The sequence below is a fragment of the Alosa sapidissima genome, chromosome 18 (assembly GCF_018492685.1).
Source record: "Alosa sapidissima isolate fAloSap1 chromosome 18, fAloSap1.pri, whole genome shotgun sequence".
Taxonomy (NCBI): Eukaryota; Metazoa; Chordata; class Actinopteri; order Clupeiformes; family Clupeidae; genus Alosa; species Alosa sapidissima.
Window position 1 is genome coordinate 30,512,511 of NC_055974.1, and position 25,889 is coordinate 30,538,399.

Consider the following 25,889-nt stretch of genomic DNA (forward strand, 5'->3'; position numbering starts at 1 on the left):
GGAAACGTAGAATGAGAATTTGTCCATATGTGACCACCAGAACAGTTCTGTGCTATTATAGGAAGATTGCTTCAAGTAGGTCTTGGATATGGCTATATTTATATATTATATACAACAGAGCAATGACCTTTACTCTACCTTTCCAATGCACAGTGGAATGTTCTGTGTAGTGTGTAGTGAAGTTGGGGGCTGATCTCATAAGCGCACAGGTAACGGTTAGCTGATCAACTTGTGCTGTGGGTATTTCCATACACCAGTACTTAGTCCTGTGAGCTGACCTGCTCTTGAGTCATCACGCGGCAGTTAATTGATTCGAAAAGGCGAGCCGAGCTTGTTTTTGTCTAAACGGACTTTTCCAGCCCTAACGCGCCGCTCACACCAGCTCGAGACCCTGCGCCCTTATATGGTAAAGCCAAGGGGAGCTCGTGGGCAGAGAATGAGCGTTCCGTTATCACTCGTGCACACATTTCTAAACAAGCTCTCGCGGCTGGGACTGGGATGTGCGCGCGGTTATTAATGCTTTGGGCGCAGTCACCCGCAGGGTCGGTTCGCGGAGATGGAGCTCGTGTTATTTAGATTAATAGCCTGACCTCGGTCAGTACTGTGTGTTCTGTGTTTATGGAACGGCTAAACAGTCACTGGCTGTGCTGTGGTGGCGGAAAAAGTTAATGTCAGATTGACAAAAATCACAAAGATAAACATTTTGTCCAGCTCCATATTGACCCGTGCTCAGCCTCTCCCATCCCTCTCGCCCTCCTCCTGGAGAACGATGTATGATGTGATTGGATGATTGGATGTATGAGTGCTGATCTGTGAGAGCTGAGCTGTGAAGGATCTGTGTTCTGTATGTATGAGTGATGATCTGTGAGTGCTGACCTATAAAGGATCTGTGTTCTGTAGACCTATGTATGAGTGATGATCTGTGAAGGATCTGTGTTCTGTATGTATGAGTGCCTATCTGTGAAGGATCTGTGAAGGATCTGTGTTCTATATGTACAGTATGAGTGCTGATCTGTGAAGGATCTGTGAAGGATCTGTGTTCTATATGTACAGTATGAGTGCTGATCTGTGAAGGATCTGTGAAGGATCTGTGTTCTATATGTACAGTATGAGTGCTGATCTGTGAAGGATCTGTGAAGGATCTGTGTGTCCAGGATCTTGAAGTAATGAAAGCAGAATGACTTCAGGCCGTGCTGAGAGGCAGTTCTTGTTTTTATCTCCCTGGCTGTGGTTCCTCTGTCTGTAGTTCCCCTGGGTTTAGTTCCTCTGTCTGTAGTTCCCCTGGGTTTAGTTCCTCTGTCTGTAGTTCCCCTGGGTTTAGTTCCGCTCGCTGTAGTTCCCCTCGCTGCCCTTTAGCTGCTGCCCTTTAGCTCAGCCGGAGATTTCTAGTCACTGGCCTCTGCTGCACCATGGGCGTCCCAGCGGACACAACTGGTCCTGTTTATAGCGTCTGTAAACTCAACAGTCCCCTGAGCTAATCAGGGGAGCTGTGCTTAGCCTCCTAGGAACAGACAGCAAGCAGAGCAGTGTGTTTGTGAGAGAAGTGAGAGGATGTTTCTGGACAAGCACAAGCATGCACGCGCATGTGCACACACGCACGCACCCACCCACCCACGCACACACACACACACCCACGCACACACACACGCACACACACACGTATCCACACACCCACGCACGTATCCACACACGCACGCACCCACCCACACACACACACACCCACACACGTATCCACACACCCACGCACCCACGCACGTATCCACACACCCACGCACACGCACGCACGTATCCACACACCCATGCAATCACACACCCACGCACGCACGCACACACCCACGAACGCACACACGCACTTATCCACGTATCCACACAGCCACGCACGCACACACGCCCGCACGTATCCACACACGCACGCACACACCCACGAACGCACGTATCCACACACCCACGCAGGCACACACACACCCACATGTATCCACACACGCACACACACACATGTATCCACACACGCACACACACACATGTATCCACACACGCACACACACACCCACGCACGCACACACACCCGCACGTATCAACATCCCCACGCACGCACACACACCCGCACGTATCAACATCAACATCCCCACGCACGCACACACACCCGCACGTATCAACATCCCCACGCACGCACACACACCCGCACGTATCAACATCCCCACGCACGCACGCCCGCACGTATCCACACACGCACACACACACCCACGAACGCACACACGCACGTATCCACACAGCCACGCACGCACACACCCACGCACGCCCGCACGTATCCACACACGCACACACACACCCACGCACGCACGTATCCACACACCCACGCACGCCCGCACGTATCCACACACGCACACACACACCCACGCACGCACGTATCCACACACCCACGCAGGCACACACCCACGCACGCCTGCACATATCCACACACACACACACCCACGCACACACACACACCCACGCACGCACGCACGCACGTACCCACACATCCACGCACACACGCACGTACCCACGCACACACGCACGTACCCACACACCCACACACGCACGCACGCCCGCATACCCAGTTACCTGTAAAGTGGCCTCTGTGAACTCACCAACATTGACAGTGATTGGTTCAGGTGCCTGATGGCTCTCTCAGTGATTGGTTCATGTGCCTGATGGCTCTCTGTGATTGGTTCATGTGCCTGATGGCTCTCTCAGTGATTGGTTCATGTGCCTGATGGCTCTCTGTGATTGGTTCATGTGCCTGATGGCTCTCAGTGATTGGTTCATGTGCCTGATGGCTCTCAGTGATTGGTTCATGTGCCTGATGGCTCTCAGTGATTGGTTCATGTGCCTGATGACTCTCTCTGTGATTGGTTCATGTGCCTGATGACTCTCTCTGTGATTGGTTCATGTGCCTGATGGCTCTCTGTGATTGGCTCAGGTGCCTGTCTGTACATGTTGATTTCTGTAGGTCCCGCTCCATGTTGCGGTGTTTCCATTACCATACACACCCCCATTGTGCTGCTACTGATAGTGTGTGTCTGTGTGTGTGTGTATATAATGTGTGTGTGTCTGTGTGTGTGTGTGTGTGTGTGTGTGTGTGTGTGTATATAATGTGTGTGTGTGTGTGTAATTTAGTTGAACCCCACCTGTGTAACCACAGCCCAGAGAGTCTTGCCTTAAATAGAGCACTTAAGAGTGGCTCCTCTGCCAGGACCTCTCTGTGTTTGTGTGTGTGTGCGTGTGTGTGTGTGCGTGTGTGTGTGTGTATGTGTGTGTGAGGCCACTTCTGTGTTCTGAGGAGAAAGAAAGAGCTCCTTTGTCATGACCACTCTTCTGTGATGACATTAGATGCTCAGCCCATAAATGAAGAGATGGTTCTAAGATGGTCTGTGTGTGTGTGCGTTTGTGTATGTGTGCGTGTGTTTGAGATAGTTCTAAGATGGTCTGTGTGTGTGTGCGTTTGTGTGTGTGTGCGTGTGTTTGAGATGGTTCTAAGATGGTCTGTGTGTGTGCGTTTGTGTGTGTTTGAGATGGTTCTAAGATGGTCTGTGTGTGTGTGCGTTTGTGTGTGTGTGCGTGTGTTTGAGATGGTTCTAAGATGGTCTGTGTGTGTGTGCGTTTGTGTGTGTGTGCGTGTGTTTGAGATGGTTCTAAGATGGTCTGTGTATGTGCGTTTGTGTGTGTGTGCGTGTGTTTGAGATGGTTCTAAGATGGTCTGTGTGTGTGTGCGTTTGTGTGTGTGTGCGTGTGTTTGAGATGGTTCTAAGATGGTCTGTGTGTGTGTGCGTTTGTGTGTGTGTGCGTGTGTTTGAGATGGTTCTAAGATGGTCTGTGTGTGTGTGCGTTTGTGTGTGTGTGCGTGTGTTTGAGATGGTTCTAAGATGGTCTGTGTGTGTGTGCGTTTGTGTGTGTGTGCGTGTGTTTGAGATGGTTCTAAGATGGTCTGTGTGTGTGTGCGTTTGTGTGTGTGTGTGCGTGTGTTTGAGATGGTTATAAGATGGTCTGTATAATCCCACGGCTTACAGCATCTGCATTTAACAGCTAACCTGTATGGACCCATAACTAACCTGTATCAGTATCAGTGCAACACAGTGGACCCATAACTAACCTGTATCAGTTTCAGTGCAACACAGTGGACCCATAACTAACCTGTATCAGAGTGTACCATAACTAACCTGTATCAGAGTGGACCATAACTAACCTGTATCAGAGCTGACCCATAACTAACCTGTATCAGAGTGGACCATAACTAACCTGTATCAGAGCGGACCCATAACTAACCTGTATCAGAGTGGACCATAACTAACCTGTATCAGAGTGGACCTATAACTAACCTGTATCAGAGTGGACCATACTAACCTGTATCAGAGTGGACCATAACTAACCTGTATCAGTGCAACAGAGTGGACCATAACTAACCTGTATCAGAGTGGACCATAACTAACCTGTATCAGTGCAACAGAGTGGACCATAACTAACCTGTATCAGAGTGGACCCATAACTAACCTGTATTAGTATCAGTGCAACAGAGTGGACCATAACTAACCTGTATCAGAGTGGACCATAACTAACCTGTATCAGAGTCAGTGTTGTATAAAGTACTAGAAAGCAATACTTGAGTAAAAGTATAAGTATCATACTAGAAAAAGACTTTGGTAGAAGTGAAAGTTACCTTTTAGAACAGTGGTCCCCAAACTACGGCCCGCCACCTCATTTTGGGTGGCCCCCCAAAACATGTCCGTGGTATATAGCAGCAACCGGCCCGCACGGGAGTACGACATCGTCAAACTCTAACCTCAATTTCCCCCATTCATTCTCTATGGCGAGTCTTAACAGTACACATGTAATACTATTTTTGTCCACTGGTGGTTGTTTTGGCGCTGTTTCGCGTTTGCCATCAAAAACGGAATGAAATGTACTGTAGGCCTACCTGCAAACAATGTAAGAGGCCTATGCTGACTGCATCAGTGCTCAAAGTATTCTAAAAGTTTATAAATGAATTGTTAATAACTAACTAACTAACTTATATTCAAGTCATATTTCTGGGACTTTCTGGGATAATTATTTTTATTTGTTCAAATGTTCATACAATGTTCACAAGTTCAGGTGAGTGAAAGTTAGAATGGTGGTCATTTCAGACCACTTCATCACTTCATAAAATTCTCATAGTTTGAGAACTTTACATATTCAGAGTTCAGAGTTCACACATTTTTAATGAAATATACTTTTGGGACTACATGCTAATACTTTTGGGAATGCAAAAGTCTTTTTATTAGTATTATTTAATTTGAGTTACATTTTACACTGATATGGCATGATGGCAATATAAACACAGCTAACAATGGTATTAAATTGCAATAGCCTATAGATTAAATGTAATGGAATATTCAACTAAGGTAGACTGCTGTTGTTCACAGCACTAAGCTATTTATGGTTACTGATATACTCCGAGTCTCTGGCCCTCTCTTACAGCCAGGCATAGTAAGCTGGCCCTCGGAAGAAAAAGTTTGGGGACCACTGTTTTAGAATATTACTTAAGTAAAAGTCTTAAAGTATCTGATATATACTGTACTTAAGTATCAAAAGTAATTTTCTGATATTTAATGTACTTAAGTATTTGAAGTAAAAGTAAAAAGTAAAAAGCAAGCGGTTTTATTTTGAACTTTTATTGTGAACTTTATTTTGGCTTTTTTATAGTGAAGCATAAAGCATATTCAGGGTTCCCAGGTTAGGTTAATCTCACTCATCAAGAAATTTCACTTTTGTATGAACTTCAGGTAAAAAAATCTTTACCTGAAGTTCATACAAAATTTAAAAAAAAAATATTTTTAAAAATGACCTGCTTGTAGGAAGAACATTTTGGTCATGTGGTATGAGCATTTCTAGGGCTTATTCCCTAGGTCACCATCTCACTCTCACACACACACACAGGCCACCTATGTCCAGCAGCTACTAATATGCCAGTCATTAGTTGAAACTGAAAAGGTGTCTGTTCATCTTGAAAAGAAGCTGGTTTTCAAAGTTGCCAGAATTCAGTGCCCGGGAGTTTCAGGCCCAAAACCAGCCCACGTTTTTCATAGTGGTGGAAATTGGATAAATGAAGCAACATTTCAGCTATTACTATCCTGTAGTTTTTATTAGTACCATGGTTCAACAAATGTGTAAAAGTTATAATAATTCACTTCAACTGAGAAGTTAACAAACAATATTCCACTATTCCACAAGTTAACAAAAACAGAAAGAAAGAAAGAAATAAAGAAAGAAATAAAGAAAGAAAGAAAGAAAGAAAGAAAGAAAGAAAGAAAGCCTTTGAAATGTAGCCTATCCCACGCTTCCACAAAGAGGCATATTGAACTAATGTTTAGGCTACATGTTTTTTTGCATGGGTAGGCTATATTGTTGTTTGGTGATTTAGCCTACTCCTTTACTACACCCTCTTCTGAGCAAACAAGGCATATAGGTTTATCATGTAGGGTAATGGCTCTTTCTTACATTAAATAAATTTAATTTATCCTCTCTACTTGTCCCTGTAGTCATGGCCTTCTCATCACTAATTTCGGGCTCATCATTTTTAGTGGTCGACTGGTTGATCTTCTGCTCAGTCTCTCCTGGCCACTTTCTACCATCCATTCTTCCGGACGCCTGTGTCTAGCCTACTGTAGGGCCGGCTCAGCTATCCGTATCTGAGAAAACTTTTTGGAAAAGACGGGCTATATGGACCCAACCAACTCTTTTTGGGAGGGGAGAACTCCCTCACGTAGGCTACAACCCATGCAGAGGCATTGCATTGGTGTCATGCACAGAATGCGGAACGTGTCCTACTTTAAGAAAGGATAGACTAGTGACAAAATATTTTTTTCCTCGACCGGCCCAATATTCAGCTTCACAGAAAGCTGCCAATGTACAGAAACATTTCTTGCAAATACGGCCACGGGTGTATGACGTTCTCTTCACCACTACCCTGTTCACCGAGTTCACCACTATCGTCGGGGTGGTCGTCTATGATAACGGGAGGTCCTCCAGTAGGTGCTCGTGCTTCCATGGCGGTTTCAGTTGTGCGTCCTCCTCCTTTAGCACCAAACAAGCGCTGAAATAGAGCGTGCGGTGTGTGCGGAGCGTGCGTAATGCAATCTAGGAGCAGTGATTCGCCAAACCTCCCTTATTGCAGTCGCACACATTTCTTCTAATTTTATGTTTTAGTAACGAGTAACGAAGATGCTTAGTGGAAATATAACGGAGTAAAAGTATACATTTTATCTAGGAAATGTAGTGGAGTAAAAGTGAAAGTTGACATAAATTTAAATAGTGAAGTAAATTACAGATACGTAAAATGTCTACTTAAGTACAGTAACGAAGTATTTGTACTCCGTTACATTACAACACTGATCAGAGCGGACCCATAACTAACCTGTATCAGAGCTGACCCATAACTAACCTGTATCAGAGTGGACCTATAACTAACCTGTATCAGAGTGGACCTATAACTAACCTGTATCAGAGCGGACCCATAACTAACCTAAGCTCTTCTCATATACATGGACACAGCAGTTCCCATTTCTGCAAATCATACATTATTACAAGGAAAAATACGAGGGATCATTATGGTGATGCCATTTAACCCAAATGCCCCAGCAGCAGCACGGGAGAGGAGAGCTGATCTGACAGAAGAACATTGCAAAAATATCACCATGCATTCATAGTGATCAGTTAGAGTGAGCCCAAAACACCGGAATGTATGTCTTTGTGACATTTCTGTATTTACATTTTGTAAAAAAGAAAAATCAATAGCAAACTGTTCCTAACTGAACAGTCCTTATAGCGCTGTGAACCGCTCCTGGCTGCGCCTGACAAATCCGCCATCATAATAGCAATCCGCCATGGAACAAGCGCGCCTGTTGTTAAAGGGAATGTGAGATGACGCTCTGATTGGTTAATTGCACCCATGAGTAATGGGGTTCTGGTCTGATGGGTCAGGTTCTGATGGATCAGGTTCTGGTCTGATGGATCAGGTTCTGATGGGTCAGGTTCTGCTCTGAAGGGTCAGGTTCTGGTCTGATGGATCAGGTTCTGGTCTGATGGATCAGGTTCTGATAGGTCAGGTTCTGGTCTGATGGATCAGGTTCTGCTCTGAAGGGTCCTGATTATGATGGGTCAGGTTCTGGTCTGATGGATCAGGTTCTTGTCTGATGGATCAGGTTCTGCTCTGAAGGGTCAGGTTCTGATGGATCAGGTTCTGATGGGTCAGGTTCTGGTCTGATTGATCAGGTTCTGATGGGTCAGGTTCAGGTTCTGATGGGTCAGGTTCTGGTCTGATGGATCAGGTTCTGATGGGTCTGGTTCTGATGGGTCAGGTTCTGGTCTGATGGATCAGGTTCTTCTCTGAAGGGTCCTGATTCTGATGGGTCATGTTCTGGTCTGATGGATCAGGTTCTGATGGGTCAGGCTCTGGTCTGATGGGTCAGGTTCTGCTCTGAAGGGTCCTGATTCTGATGGGTCAGGTTCTGGTCTGATGGTTCTGGTCTGATTGATCAGGTTCTGGTTCTGATGAGTCAGATTGTGGCTCTGATGGTCCAAGACGAGGGTAATCTGTAAATCTGATGGAGGAAGACTAGGGTAATCTGTAATTCGTATGGTCCAGGTGACTGGAGGAAGACTAGGGTAATCTGTAATTCTGTAAATTCGTTATCGTATTCGTAAATGTCCATGTGTCCACGTCCATCATCCTAGAGACCCTGGCTGTGTTTGTGTGTATGTGTGTGTGTGCGTGTGTTCGTGTGTCTGTATATGTGTGTGTGAAGGCGGGGGTTAAATATGTCCAGTGGGGAGGTGAATGCCCGTTCTATGTTACTCCCAGAGAGTCTGGCTGTGTGTGTGTGTGTGTGTATATGCGCACATTCGTGAGTGTGTGTGTGTGCATGAGTGTGTGTGTGTGAGTGTGTGCATGAGTGTGTGTATGTGTGTGTGCATGAGTGTGTGTGTGTGTGAGTGTGTGTGTGTGTGTCCATGTTCCTACCACCAGAGACCCTGTGGGTGTTGAAGCAGCTCAACTCTTCTGTTTACTTAAAGGGCTTAAGTCAGCCCTGTCATCTCTCTGTCATCTCCATAGCTAGTGTGTGTGTGTGTGTGTGTGTGTGTTTAAGAAACACTGCACTCTGCCCAGGATTCTCTCTCTGCCTCTCTCTGTGTATGTGTGTTCATGTGTGTGTGTGTTTGTGTTTGTGTGTGTGTGTGAGAGAGCGAGTGAGTGTGTGTGTGTGTGTGTGTGTGTGTGTGTGTGTGTGTGTGATGTGTCTGTCATCCTCATCTCTGCCATAAAACTTTGTAAGAGTGTGTTTCAGAAGCCTTTTCACACTCTGCTGACAGCAGAGGGAGTATATAGAAGAGGCTGTGTGTGTCTGTGTGTGTGTGTGTGTGTGTTAGTGTGTGTCCGTGTGTGTGTGTGTATGTGTGTTAGTGTGTGTCCATGTGTGTGTGTGTGTGTGTGTGTCTGTGTGTGTTTGTGTGTGTCTGTGTGTGTTTGTGTGTCTGTGTCTGTGTGTGTGTGTGTTTGTGTATGTGTGTGTCTGTGTCTGTTTGTGTGTGTCTGTGTCTGTGTGTGTCTGTGTATATAAGTTTGTATGTACAGCTCTGGAAAAAAATAAGAAACCACTGTACATTTTTCTGATCCTATGGTTGTTGAGTGACATTCGAATGAGTAGACAGTCATATTCAAAATTATGTGACTGGTGTGTGTGTGTGTGTGTGTGTGTCCACTTTGCTGTGACATTCCAGGGGAGACCCTCAGCTGTCCACACTTATGAGCCCACTCACACACTAACACACACACACACACACACACACACACACACACAGTGCACTAAAACACACACATGAACACAGACACACACACTAACACACAGTGCACTAACACACACACACTCACACAGACACACACACACACTAACACACAGTGCACTAACACACACACACACACTAACACACACACACTCACACAGACACACACACTCACACAGTAATACACACTGATTAGAACTTAGCAGTCAATTTGATGCAACAGTTTTGAACAAATTTGTGCAGCGTGCTAATGATGCTAACCGGATTTAATAGCAATACAGTGCACTAACACACACACACACTCACACAGACACACACTTACACACACACACTCACACAGATCACTAACACACACACACACACACACACAGTGCACTAACACACACACTCACACCCAGCTCAGTGCTGGTTTCTTACACACACACACACACACACACACACACACACACACACCTGGTCAGGGCAGCTCAATGCTGGTTTCTTACACACACACACACACACACGCCTGGTCAGGGAAGCTCAGTGCTGGTTTCTTACACACACACACACACACACACACACACACACACACACACACACACACACACACACACACACACGCCTGGTCAGGGCAGCTCAGTGCTGGTTTCTTACACACACACACCTGGTCAGGGCAGCTCAGTGCTGGTTTCTCACACACACACACACACACACGCCTGGTAAGGGCAGCTCAGTGCTGGTTTCTTACACACACACGCCTGGTCAGGGCAGCTCAGTGCTGGTTTCTTACACACACACACACACACACATGCCTACGTACCATAAAGGCCTAATTGGTGTGTTGCACTGATGTTTGTCCTTCTGTACGCTTCTCTCATCTTCACAAAAGAACTCTGGATGTCATTCATAGTGACCATTGGGAAGCTGCGCTCCCGCACCACCAGACTCACCAACAGCTTCATACACCAGGCCGTTAGGATGCTGAACTCTCTCCCCCCTCCACCCTCAGCTACATAACATCCTGGACTCTCTCCCCCCTCCACCCTCAGCTACATAACATCCTGGACTTTGGACCCACAATGGCTGCCTTGCACTACTCCACTTGTACACTTGCACACTTTGCAACTTGTTGTTGTTGTCCTGTTGTCCTGAACACTTCTGAACACACTTCTGCTGCTCTTACATAACTTGCACCACTATGCCACATGCATACTTAGGTCAAACAAAACTACCTCAGCCATTTATTGGCCTGACTTTTGCACTATTATATTGACTGTCTACTGTATGCACAATTGCACAATTTCAACCCAAATTTTGCTGCTCTTATTTCTTCATTGTATGTGCCTTCTTATTTTTACTTTTTATATTGTTTACTTGAATGTTATGTTTGTCTGTGGACCTAATTGGTAAAATATGTCTTGTCTCCACCGTGGGATAGTGAGAAACGTAATTTCGATCTCTTTGTATGTCTTGACATGTGAAGAAATTGACAATAAAGCAGACTTTGACTTTGACTTGGGCCCTTGGTTACCTGTCTGACCTAGGCCATCCGTCCCAGATTACTCAGTTTGGCTGAGTGGCCAGATCTAGGAAAACTGTTGGTTGTTTTTATCATTTCAGAATGATGGAGACTACCATGCATGCTAGTGTTGTCACGATACCGAAATTATGACTTTGATACGATACCTGCCATAAATATCATGATGCTCGATACTGAAACGATACTAAGGCGAAATCCTAGATATCTGGAAAAGAAAGGACTCATACCTCCTCCAAGTGTATTGAGTCATTTGTGTTGAATTCGGTGCACTTTTGTAGTGTGCAGGTCAATTCTGGGTTCTAAACTTCTAAACTTACTACATAATTATTATTTTTTATAGTCAGTAAAATAGTAGACCTGTGTGATTAAATCCTTTATTGTTTGTTATAGTTCATTTACATTGTGTTGTATTACTGCATGCAAATCACTGAATGCTATGCAGAGGGGGCTAATCTTTAGGCCATCTGATGTACAGTATAGTCTACCCTAGGCCTTCCTGGTTTCTTTGGCAGTTGCAAAGGGAAAAATGTGAGGATAGTCTTCTTTGCGCCCAGTGTGCAAGTACAACGTTCCAACCACCCAGGTCTTCGTCAGATAGGCCTACAGCATTACCTGTTGCAATATGTCTGTGTGCATTCCTACATTACGTCTATTTCTTTGATAACATGATTTGCAACCACGTAACAATAAGCCGCTATTATTATTAGGACTCAACATGCTTTGGTGGTATGATATGCTGTGGGCTTTAATTAGCGCATTTCGGGTAGCCTATCCTACATCTGGGCAATAATTATTGAACAAATTGCAGTCTACATGCCATGACAAATACAGTAGTACTGACCGAACATCAAATAGATTGTTTGGTAGTGTTGGTAATGTTATTCTGGCGTGAACATTGCGCTTTCATCACGTTAGCACGTTACAGCTCGTTATGTCTCGTCAAAATGATTAGCCTACAGCTGGTTATGTCTCGTCAAAATTCAGTGATGAAGGAAGCTTCGCTTTATCCCAGAGAACCATACTCGTTTCACTTAGGCTAGACTAAAACAGAAGAGAAGAACTTGGCACTAACCATGTAGTTGTGTTTTCTATAGCATATTCGTTAACCTGTCGTTCTTTGAACTCTTTAAAAATGTTGGGATGTCTGCGAGGTGTTTAGCCAAGTTCCATGCGTAGCCTAGGCTACTGCTTTTAAATGACTTTGAAACATATTTCACAAACGGGCCTCTGTGTACCTGATGGCTTGCCTTCACTATTCGCGATGTATCCGAAATAATTCCAGTCCAGATTTCACATCACCTTTTGTTTTATCCACAAGGCCGAGGACTGTCGGCAAAGAACTATGTTGACGTTACTGCGCACTCACTCACTCAGAGCTGCCTGCCTGACACGCCCACTTGCCTATATGCGTGCAAGGAGCAGAGAGCAGCAGTTCACACAGACACATAACGTTATTATTTTAATAAAGTATCGATTCTAAAAACGTTGGAAATCGTATCGTTTTTTGTGTGAAGGCATCGTGATACCTTTTTAGTATCGATACACCTTGCAACACTAATGCATGCTCTTGGGCACTTTCAATGCTGCAGAAATGCTGTGTCTGTGTGTGTTTGTGTGTGCGTGTATGTGTGTGTGTATGTGTGTGTGTGTGTGTCTGTGTGTGTCAGGAGATGGAATCCCATGCTGTGTTCTGAAGCGCAGTGCTCCGTCCCTATGCAACAACACTGTGTTTGCTTCCATAACAAACAGCAGCATACAATACTAGAATCACTGGTCTCCCACAACTAAACACACACACACACCCTCACCATCCCATAACCCAACACACACACACACTCACCATCCCATAACCCAACACACACACACCCTCACCATCCCATAACCCAACACACACACACACACTCACACACACACACACACACACAAGCACGAACGCACACACACACACACACACATTGGGTTAAATCTGCAGTCTGTGGGCCAGCAGGGTGTGTGTTGCTGCTGGGGTCAGTCTGGAACGTCACTCACAGTCATCCTGACAAACATTTACCCAGATCTGCCTGAAACAGCTGGAGTACACTCACACACACCTCACACACACTCACAAACACACAGAGACACATACACACACAAACACACACACTCTCACACACACACACACCATGCACACAGACACACACACACACATAAATCATGCACACAGAGACACACACACATACATCATGCACACAGAGACACACACACACACACACATACACAGACGCACGCATACATGCACACAGACGCACACGCACACACACTAAAGTGTATATATGGATTTTGTACAGCTGTGTGAGCTGTGTTTGTATGTTTGTATGGGAGAGCTGCAAGTGTGTTTGTGTACATGTGTGTGTTTCCTGTGTGCTGTACTCAGGAATGAGAGGCGTGAGTTACTCTGTGTGTGTGTGTGTGTGCTGGGGATTCTGATGTCCTTATAAGGCAGGGGGGTTTGCCTGAGACGTTTCGGGAGACCTGGATTGAGTACAGAGAAGATGAAGTCATAACCGCTTCCCATTTTAGAGGGGCAGGGGGGCCGTTACCATGGAAACTCAGAGAGGCAGCCAGCCAGCACCCCCCCCCCCTTTCCAGTGTGTGTGAGAGAGCTAGGTGTTTGTGCATGTGTGTGTGTGAGAGAGCTAGGTGAGTGTTTGTGTGTGTACATGTGTGTGCGCGTATGTGTGTGTGAGAGAGAGCTCAGTGTGTGTGCATGGTTGTGTGTGAGAGAGCTAGGTGTGTGTGTGTGCATGTGTGTGTGAGAGAGAGCTCAGTGTGTGTGCATGGTTGTGTGTGAGAGAACTAGGTGTGTGTGTGTCCATGTGTGTGTGTGAGAGAGCTAGGTGTCTGTGCATGTGTGTGTGTCAGAGAGCTGTCTGTGTCTGTGCATGGGTGTACATGTGTGTGTGTATAAAAAGCTAGGTGTGTGTACATGTGTGTGTATGAGAGAGAGCTTGGTGAGTGTGTCTTTGTGTGCATGTGTGAGTGTGTGTGCATGTGTGTACATGTGTGTGTGTGTGAGAGAGCTTGGTGAGTGTGTGTGTGTGTGTGTGCATGTGTGCATGTGTGTGCATGTGTGTGTGTGAGGTGAAGAGTTAAACACCTGGTACACTGGCACACTGGTCTCGGTTCTTGTGGTACATGTCTCTGTTCTTGTGGTACATGTCTGGGTTCTTGTGGTATACTGGTACATGTCTGGGTTCTTGTGGTACATGTCTCTGTTCTTGTGGTACATGTCTCTGTTCTTGTGGTACATGTCTCTGTTCTAGTGGTACATGTCTCGGTTCTAGTGGTGCATGTCCCTGTTCTTGTGGTACATGTCTGGGTTCTTGTGGTACATGTCTCGGTTCTTGTGTTGCACTTTGACTCCACTTGCTAGAGCTTCTGTCTGAGGATCCACATGGTTCCTCTAGAGCAGAATAGAGAACCGTTCTACAGTGAGAGAACAAACCCTCAGCACCGGTTCTCTGTCAGGTTAGTGCTTTAGAACTCCTACACACCACTGACTTCATCAGCCTGCTGTTTACGATGGACTGAGTGACCTTTCAGAAGTATTAGCATTAGTGTGTCTGCTTTAGCTGTGTGTGTGTGTGTATGTGTTGGTGAGTGTGTGTGTCTGCTCTAGCCATGTGTGTGTGTCTGTGTGTGTGTGTGTGTGTGTCTGCTCTAGCCGTGTGTGTGTGTGTGTGAGTGAGTGTGTGTATGAGTTTGTGTGTGTGTGTGTGTGTGAGTGTCTGTGTGTGTGTGTGAGTGAGTGTATGTATGAGTGTGTGTGTCCATGTGAATATTCTAAAAGCTTTCCCCTCCTTTTTTGGGAAGTGCTGTGAGTTTCTCTGTTCGACTGTATGTGAGGAATGGCACACACACACACACACATACACACTCATACATATGCACACACACACACACATACACACAAACAGTTATACATATGCACACACACACACACACACACACACCCACGCACACACACACACCCACGCACACATACATACACACGCACGCACACACACTCACACACACACACACTTATACATATGTACACACTCACACACACACACAGTGTTGCTCCATATAGGGCTGTGCCCTCCTCTCGGACAGCTATACTGCACAGCATCACTGACGGGAGAATAAACTGTGTGTGTGTGTGTGTGTGTGTTTGTGTGTGTGTGTATGTGTGTGTGTAGCCCTGAGCGGAATCATGATCTAGAATCACATACACACACACACACACCGTTTATTAACCAAGCAGGGCTAGACTAATGATCTAGAATCACATACACGCACACACACACACACACCGTTTATTAACCAAGCAGGGCTAGACTACTGATCTAGAATCACATACACACACACTAGAGCCCAACCGATAAAGGATTTTGAAGGCCGATACCGATACAAATATTTGTTGATTTAAAAAGCCGATATATAGGCCGATATATATATATTTTTTTTTTTTCAGAAACGCGCAATAAAACATTAACAGATTTCCCTAACATTAGTTATTTGTAGTTATTTATGAGTATTGACTAAAATAATATGATAATGCATTTTAAAAACAAACTTGTTTATTTTTAAATAATATTGTCACAGTGGAACAGAGGAACATCAAAATATATTAAAGTTCTGATAAATAAAATGTATAAAAATAGAAACTTAAGATATGAAACTTAGTCTTTGAGTGTGCGTGTGTAATAATTAGTCCCTATTGCCTTATAAGCTACCTTATAATTACAATGTCAACTTGCTTATCCCTTTACCTGCACTTATTTCCATGGCATTTCCATGAAGCTACATCAAACCATTTTCAATCATCAGTTGCTGCCTGCCTTCTAAAACCTACTATTTAGTGATCTAAATCCATTATGTAACTCGTTAATGCTGCGGCTGAAACGGCTGCGACAGTCTGAAACGCTCACTTGGCGTCATTGGATTTCACACACGTGTAAAAGAAAAGCTAACTTTTATGCACAAGCTACGTTTTGCACAAGCTACGTTTGATACTTTTTCTCTATGTCTAAATATTCACTCCACGCACGTCTAACTTACATTTTACAATGCAGGGACTGTAACTACAGATATACTAGTTATAAATACAGTAATCATTACTTTATTTAGGCAGAATAAGTTTGTTGTGGTTTCCAAGCTCATTAATGTTAACGTTAGCGGTCTTCCACTGATAGTCATGGCATTAGCTAGCTTTGTGGTTAGCTAGTCTATGATGAGCCATAATTTAGCAATGGATAACGTCATACTGCAAATTGTAAAACATACGCTTTCAAAATAACCGGCCGGGGAGAGATGATACGTCTCACTGCTATAACTGTCACGATATTAAAGAAATACATCTTCAGTCACATTGTCAAAAGTTAAAAGGACAGACAGTCAACTACACTGTAACAACGTAACATAATTACTAGCTAATTCCGCTTCACTCTCGGCTTATTTAACAGCAGCAAAACTGGACATTGTTTTCACGAATTTTGTCATGCTTATTTGAGTTAAGAGAACTGATGGGGATGTTCTTTTAATTGTTATTCAAGCAATGTATGTCTCGTGACCAAATCACCATGAACACACTTCACTGATGATCTCACTCGCGGATAACTGGTTCTCTCTGCCCGACTCTGGCTGGATCAGCAGGCTGCAGGATGTGTGGCGCGTTATACACGAGTGTTGCCAGCAGGGACGGTGTAGAGTGCCCTCTGGTGGACAAACTATACAACGCCAACACTCATGACATGGTTAAAGGGTGTTTCGTCCGTTTTTATTTTATTTTAAAATATTAATTTATCGGCCATTATAAATGTCGATACCGATAGTTTGTAAAATGCCTAATATCGGCCGATAATATCGGCCCGCCGATAAATCGGTCGGGCTCTAACACACACACACCATTTATTAACCAAGCAGGGCTAGACTACTGATCTAGAATCACATACACACACACGCCGTTTATTAACCAAGCAGGGCTAGACTACTGATCTAGAATCGCATACAAACACACACACTGTTTATTAACCAAGCAGGGCTACACTAATGATCTAGAATCGCATACTAACACACACACACCGTTTATGGGCTAGACTACTGATTTAGAATCACATACATACACACACACACACAGTCACAACTGACTCACTTAAACCTCTAGCAGGAAACACATGCTGATGTTATCAGGAGAAGGGACCACAAATATCAGTCCCAGGAATACGTGATCACAAAAAACGCAACAATTAACGCAAATTCAACCATCCCCACAAATTCTGGGCGACATTGCAATTTTGTCCAAACAATTTTGACTAATTTTCATAGTTTCCCCGTGAAATTTAATCTACCACCACAGTCCGTAGCACAGAATATTGAGTCAGATGCCACACTCCCTTCTGCAGACACCAGAGACTGCCCTATAACTTGTTCGTTCCTCTGCAGTTTTGATGACAATACATAGAACACTAATGCTATAGGCCACCATGGTTTCATTGTTTTTTGTAGAGCCACAGCGTATTCTATGTTATAGCTATGGACACATACTATGGCTCATTTGAAAGGTGAGACTTTAAGCTCTCAGTGGGTACAAACCGTTACTGTTCCTGAGAAACCCCAAGCTAAACAGTGGCTAGTTTTCATCAAAATCCCTGTTTTCTTCCTAGAAATGGAGATATAGCGTCTTTCATGAAATATGAAGTGTTGCCTGTAAAGTTTCCTGGAAGTGATCTAGCGAGACCTGGCGAGACTGCCACCTAGTGATAAACAAATGAAAATAAATGGCCTGGTTTTGAACTGATGTGCATGCGTCACTGATTCGATCCAAAGCGGCAACCATCAAAAGCCGAGTTATGATAAAATGTCCAGATTAAATGTCCAGATCGTGCGAGTTTTCGATTGTCATCTATTTCAGTTCCATTCATCATAGAGTTCCCAAAATTGCACATAAGGTTATTAGAGTGTCTATTTTCGTAATTAAAAAAAAAGCTAAAAAACACATTATTGTTAGTGTATCATTAGTGTTAATATGAATTCCAAAATATATGAATGTATTGAAACATATGACATGTTTTAGGGGGGTGACTGTCTGTTTTTGACAGTTCTACAAATTTAGATTTTTGGTCTTACTACCCTTAGTTGCCCTCAATTAAAAAAAAAAACACCTAATAACGCCTAAAAACACTGCAATGTTTTAGAAAAGTTGCTCCGAAATCAGGCATTTTAGGCCGCAACAATCTCAAAAAAGGCAAAATCCTGGCGGGACTGAAATAGATTTGAATATTGCATCATCACGTAACAGAAAAGCACACACAACAGCCAGGGAACACACACGTCTCCCTGCACGCTATAAGCAAGACAGCTGTGTGTGTGTGTGTGTGTTTCATGCATGTTTGATGTGTTTATTGTTCTCTGTGTAGACATTTTATTTTGGAACCTTTCTGAAGCATCGGATAAACGTGTTGACACATTTAGTGTGTGTGTGTATTGTGTATGTGTGTGTGTGTGTGTTTACGTGCTTGTCCATCCCATTGGCAGTTGTGGAGCTGGTAAGTGATTGGTGATTTGGCCTCCACTGTCCAGAGATGTTGAGCTGTCAGTGCTGACATGGTCCAGATGCTTTATGCTTCTCCCCTCCATCTCTCCTCCCCTCCTCTTCCTCTCCTCCCCTCCTCCATTCCTCCTCCTCTTCACTCCTTCACCCCTGTGTGTGTGTGTGCACATTGTCTGTGTGTGTTTGGATGCTGCTTCCTATCAGAGTCTCTTAATCCCAGAAAGAGTCGACTGTCCTCCATCTTCAGCTGTCTGTGTGTTCACTGCCATCTTGTGGTGAAATTATGTAACTAAAATGAAAACTATTTAACAGTAACGTCCTGCCTTACACACACACACACCTGTTGTCCCGTATGTATGTATGTATGTGGGTGTGTGCGTGTGTGTATGTGCGTGTATTAAGTTTGTATATCTGTGGACATATTATCGACCCAGAGTGGAATTCATCTGCTGTCCTGTGTGTGTGTGTGTGTGTGTGTGTGTGTGTGTGTACGTAACTTTCTGTAACTTCTACTCTAAATATGTTACTGTAACTTCTGCCCCAGGGGTAAATATCTTTCTGTAACTTCTACTCCATGGGGGTAAATATATTACTGTAACCTTTGGGGGTAAATTAGTCATACTGGGTTGATATCAAGACCCTTGCTACTGTGAGAGAGACTATTCTTAGTCATACTGGGTTGCTAAATATTCATTTAACTTATTTCCCCATGGGGGGGGGGGTATGCCGGTGATTTGTGGCTAAACAGGGGTGAGTCTGTGAATCACTGTAACTTGTGGCCCAGTATGTCGGCCGTTCTGGTCAGGGCCTTGGGCAAGTGACGGATCAGGGGCATTGCTGGGCAAGCGATGGGCATTGCTGGACGAAAGACACACACCTGTCACCATAAGTCCTGTGGGCATCGCCATGCAACCTGGTTTTAGAGAACGGGTACATTTAATTAATAGGTGTCACCACTGATTGAGAGCTGGTCGTAAACCTGAGAATGGCATAGAGACTTTACCTTTAAGAGAATGCAGAAGCACTGAGATAGAGACTTTACCTTTAAACCTGAGAATGCAGAAGCACTAAGATAGAGACTTTACCTTTAAACCTGAGAATGCAGAAGCACTGAGATAGAGACTATCAACATTTTACTTTATATCTAGTAATAGTGATCATGTTGTTAGTTCAGATAAGTAGGCTACCGGGTAAATTTAGTCAGAAGATCTAGAAATATAAAGTGCGGTGGAGAGCTGCTGTAACGCTAGGGAAGCGAGTGCGTTTTGGCCGCTGGTCGAGGAGCTCACCCCGCGACCAGCAGACGACTGATGATCTATCTAGCTATCTATCTATCTATCTACCTGTCTATCTATCTATCTACCTGTCTATCTATCTAGGCTATCTCTCTCTCTATATATATATATATATTTATCTATAATCTGCACTGTCTATATCTATAATCTACTACTGAACACGCCCTCACTGGTCTCGCTTTACTCCTCTCTCGTTACTCTCAAGGGTCTCAAGGTGGGCTTTGGTCTGTAGCCTCCCCAAGGTGACCTAATGCAATGCATTGTGGGGGAAAGGAGAATCACTGCAAACCGCTGTAAAATAGTACTTACTTTTTCGCATTATATTCCGTTTTGTGATACCCAACAACATCAAATACAATGGTTATGTTTATTACCAACAAATTCATTGGAAAATGAACCCTGCAACACGGCCTTTAATTGACTGATTGATTAACTGGTTGGTTGCTTGATGCAGTGTGACTAAGCCCTGTACTGGAGAATTCTTTAGGTGGATCAATTTCTAAAAGTGTTGGACATTTCCTCTATTTGAGCGAGCATGTGTTCATTGATTAACTAATGCGTGTGTGTGTGTGTGTGTTGTAGGTGGTGGAGGGCAGCCCAGCGTGCCTAGCGGGAGTGTGTGTGGACGATGAGCTGGTGTCTCTGAACGGAGAGCCCTGTGCTGAGCTCACACTCCTGGAGGCCATCGCTCTAGTGGAGGAGGCTACCGACTGCCTGAAGCTACTCATCAAGAGGTATTACACACGCACGCACACACACACACACACACACGCACACACACACTCACACATACACACACACCATCGCTCTAGTGGAGGAGGCTACTGACTGCCTGAAGCTACTCATCAAGAGGTATTACACACGCACGCACACACACACAACCATCGCTCTAGTGGAGGAGGCTACCGACTGCCTAAAGCTACTCATCAAGAGGTATTACACATGCACGCACACACACACACGCTCACACACACACACACCATCGCTCTAGTGGAGGAGGCTACCGACTGCCTGAAGCTACTCATCAAGAGGTATTACACACACACGCACACACACACACAAAATCACACACACACACACCATCGCTCTAGTGGAGGAGGCTACCGACTGTCTGAAGTTACTCATTAAGAGGTATTACACACACACGCACACACACATACACAAACACACACACACGCATAAAATCACACACACAAAAAATGGGTGGCATTCAATTAATAGGATTTGGGGGCCTAACACAGACACACGCATACACTCACACTTACACACACTCACGCATGCACACACTCACACATACACACAAACACACACACCATGTTGCCATTAGAAAAGATGAATTGGGCCTTATCAAATGAAGTGACCTTCTGTCCCACAGTCTCAGAAGGCTGACATTTAACTCTGAATATAACTCTGTTAATGGCAACACTTAACTCTGAATATAACCCTTTAACAAGGCATCTGATTATATAGAGCCCATTTACTAATGCAGCTAGCTATAGTTTATGGGTACAATTAAAACACAGCCACAATAAATGTCTCAATGACCACAATTCTGCAATGCTGTATATTCATGACTCTGGATACTGCAGGTGTGTGTGTATGACCCATTCTGTGTGTGTGTGTGTGTGTGAGGAGTGTGACTTCAGCACTGACAGGGACTTTGTGTGTGTTGATCCATGATCCCATGGTGTGTGTGTAAGGAGTGTAATAGGTGCAAAAATGTTCAAACAATACTTTTTAAAATAAAAAAAAATAAATAAATTAATCAAAATATCAAATACAAAATTGGGGGGGGGGGGGGACGTCAAAGAAAAATGTCAAAACTCGCAAACAAATTATTTGTCTTATAAACAGGGTTGGAATTATAGCGCAAGCCTTTGAAGATCTCCATATGGATAAAACTTAGGCTACAACCAGGTAAGGAGTTTAGCACGTATCCAGAAATATTTTTGATAAGAAATTATTTATAGGCATAGGTTAGGCCTACAGTAAGTCTGTAGGCTATGGGATGGATAGCCCATCTGAATGTTTTTGGATGCTGCCTGTGATTTATTATTTTTGGGCATAGCTATGGTATAGGCTAAATCAAGGGGAAATAATGAGTACGTCTATTCTAAGGTAAAGTCCACAAAAATAGACTTGATAGGCCCGACAAACACTGCCGGAACTTTAAGAACGAACGATATTTTGCGTTCCGAACCGGTTCAGGACCGATATGTTGGTGGCGGAACGCATGCAAGAACGAAAACGTTAAACATAGGCCTTCCTGAACCGTTCGGAACGGAACGTTTGAAAAATAATTTCGTTTTCAAGCCCTGGTTTTAGTCATCACGATTATCACACCGGTATATCGCTACACCCCTATTGTAAAGGTGTGTAAAGAAATGATTCAAACAGTTAAAGACAGATTTATTTTGCAACTACTCTTCTACATAGAATAGGCTATAATTGCGCAAACATTTCAAATCCCGACTTTAAAACGACAAGGCGTGGACAGGCAAAATAGGCTATTACGCATAGGCTACAAACAATTTCCAAATCAGTTTCAGTAGCCTACGCTACGAGCTGGCCTTCCGAAGTGGCAGACGGATAGGTTACATTACAACAGCAAGACAAAATATACACATCTGGACCAAAGGTCCATTTATTCGTTTTTTTTTTCAAACTGCAGAAATGAAATTATTAGGCTGTTATATAGAGAACGAAAAAAAAAAAAACGTTATTAACCGGTTTTGTGGATTTCAGAATAACGTTTCTGTTCTGGAACAGTTGAAGACCATTTTGTTTTTGTTTCCGCTCCTCGTAAAATTCCGTTCGTTTTCGGTTTTCGTTCCTTGAACCGGTTCGGAGTCCTGATTAAAACATGAGAATATGAATATGGTGGAAATAATGCACCCACGGAATTATCGTGTAGCACAACAACAACATTTTTAAACGAACGGACCAAACAAACTCTCTCGTGATTTCTCTCTCCTCCTCACTTGCTCCCTTCAAAATCACACACTCAAACCTGATGTCATAGCAACGCCAAACTTTTGATTTTGTAAGCTAACTTGAAAAGATGCTGGACATGATGGAGAATGCAGTGGATAGAATAGCCTTTATCAATCTCTACTGCTCTGCCCCGCAGCTAGAAAAGCGTGTGGGAATTTTTTTGGCTCTGCAAAAAAAAGCGATATCAGGAGACTTGTCTATTAGTCTAATTAATTCTAGTGAACTAACTAGACTACCCACAAGCAAAAGGCTGTGAAACAACATAAACAGCCAGTTTACACAAAATGTGCTAGCTAACATGCTAACTGGCCTATAGACCCTTTCAACAATAAAAACAAAAACAATGCTTGAATGTTCTATTGGGTTCCCAATCTACTTCCTCTGCATTAAGATAACATATGGAATGTCAAAAACGGAAGCCTTGTGGGGCCAACTATGATGCTGATAATGGAACTCTCTTGAAAGGGTCTATTGGAAATGTTATGCAAAGTTGTATGCTTAAAGGAGAATTCCGGTGTGATATTGACCTAAAGTGTGTTGAAACATGATACCGAGTGTGAACGTATGTCTCATAGCTCATCTCGGCTTATCCCCTGCACTCAGAAATCTGGCGCTAGTTAACCGATGCTACCAACAGTTTTTCGATGGGGGTGCCTCGGGCATCAGCCTAGCCATGCAAATAAATCACTGTTTTACACCATTTACGAGGCTCAAAGTAGCTCCAGACTTCATTGGTAGACTTCTGAGGGCATTGACATTTAAAACGAGACATTGAGAACTTTGAAAAAGCTCTGGTAGTTTATTTAGAAGACGATTTATACAGACAGTACAATAATTCTGTGGCAATGCATGGATTTCAGTTGCTGCTACTGGAAGAAACTGGAATCCATGCATTTACACTGAATTATTTTTGGAATCTGATCCCTTATCATACCTGTTCATTCGTACTCGTCGCTCGACTTATTGTGACTAAATTCAAGATGGCGGCGATCGGTAAACTTCTTGAAGGTACTCAGCTGATAAAAACGCGTCACACTACTCCACCGTGTGACCTTCTGATGAAGACGGAAGTATACGTCAAAACATGTCAAGGTAAAGAAAAAATATCTACCAATAAATGTGTCTGTGATAAAAGAAAAACCAAACTTATTTATCTCAAGTGTAGACACGATGAATGCAATACAAATTCTTGAAGGTACTGTCTGTATAAATCGTCTTGTAAAGGAATGACTGGCCTATGTAGTATCAGCCCATTTTATTACAAGGAAGTAGATGTGATAACAGCTCAGACAACGCTCATTAGAAGGTGCAGCAACTTCGGGTGAAATTACATGTCTGTGTTGATAGAATTAGTGTTAGAAATAAAACTACACTTGCATCGCATTGCAATTGTTATATTTGTTCCCTGAAGTTAGTAGTAGGCATATAAGCAACGGCGGACTGATTTTACCTAGGCTACTACTAGGTATTCCAATTGGAGTGCGCTTGGCTGTTTACTTTTCGGCGCAGTACTACTAACCGGAGCAAGTATAATTCCGCTGCTGCTAGGAAACTAATCCCTCAAAATGTAATGCGATCATTGAAATTGCAAGGATAGAATAATGTTAGATATAAATCTATCAACACAGACATTTACATCGATAGTCTGGCATTATAATTTATTTGCCTCGGGTGTACTGTGGAGTGGGTAAGACTGTTTTTAGTGGCAGGCTAACACATACTGATGTGAAATGGAGCTCCTCAGGATGTTCTACCAGTCTGTTGTTGCCAGCGTCCTCTTCTATGCAGTAGTATGCTGGGGAGGAAGCACAAGGAAGAAGGATGTGGGGCGAATTGACAGGCTGGTAAGGAAAGCTGGCTCTGTAGTGGGAGCTGAACTGGAGTGCATCACTTCACTATCAGACAAAAGGACCCTGAACAAACTGATCAACATCTTGGACAATGAGTGTCACCCACTCCACAGCACTGTTGTTAAGCAGAAGAGCCTGATCAGCTGGAGACTTCGCTCACTGCCTTGCACAACTGACAGACTGAGAAAGTCATTTGTCCCCAGGGCCATTGAACTGTTCAATGCCTCACTTGAGGGAAGAGGAGAGATAGACTTCTCTGCATAGTCTGTCTGCCTCTTCACCCCCTCCATGTTTGGTACTGTCTGTCCACTAGCCACTTGTACCACTGTTTTTATGCCTCACTGTTTGCGTGCTATATTAGCACATCAGCACATATGCATAACCCCCCCCCCCCCTCCATGCCACAGCCGAACTGCGGCCACACTTATACATTTTCTTAAATAGTTAAATATATAGATATATAGACTTTACTTTATTTCTGCACTGTTGCACTGTTGGCTTACTCATTTGCACTATCACCATGACCACTATCACCATTGCACTACCACCATGACACTCATTCACATTCACACAGAGCACCTTAGAGCACAGAGAATCACAGGCTCAGTCCCTGCCTCAGTCATTGCAAGCACCTCTGATTTATTAATCACCACTATGTGGATACTGTTTTTAGAATTGATTTAGATTAAGTGTTAGTTAGTATAATTTGTATTTTTGTAATTTGTATTTTAGTATATTTTTATATATTGTATTAAGTGTTAGTATAATTTGTATTTTAGTGTATTTAGCATATTCTTTTTCTT

At 43.7% G+C, this 25,889-nt stretch overlaps 1 protein-coding gene across 1 annotated transcript in view; it reads left to right on the top strand.

Annotated features, from left to right (window-relative positions):
- LOC121689352 (synaptopodin-2-like) overlaps nucleotides 1–25,889 on the top strand; it is a 54,659-nt gene that overhangs the window by 1,266 nt on the left and 27,504 nt on the right. The window contains 1 exon segment of the mRNA XM_042069084.1: nucleotides 20,825–20,976. Coding sequence (XP_041925018.1) covers nucleotides 20,825–20,976 — 152 coding nt within the window.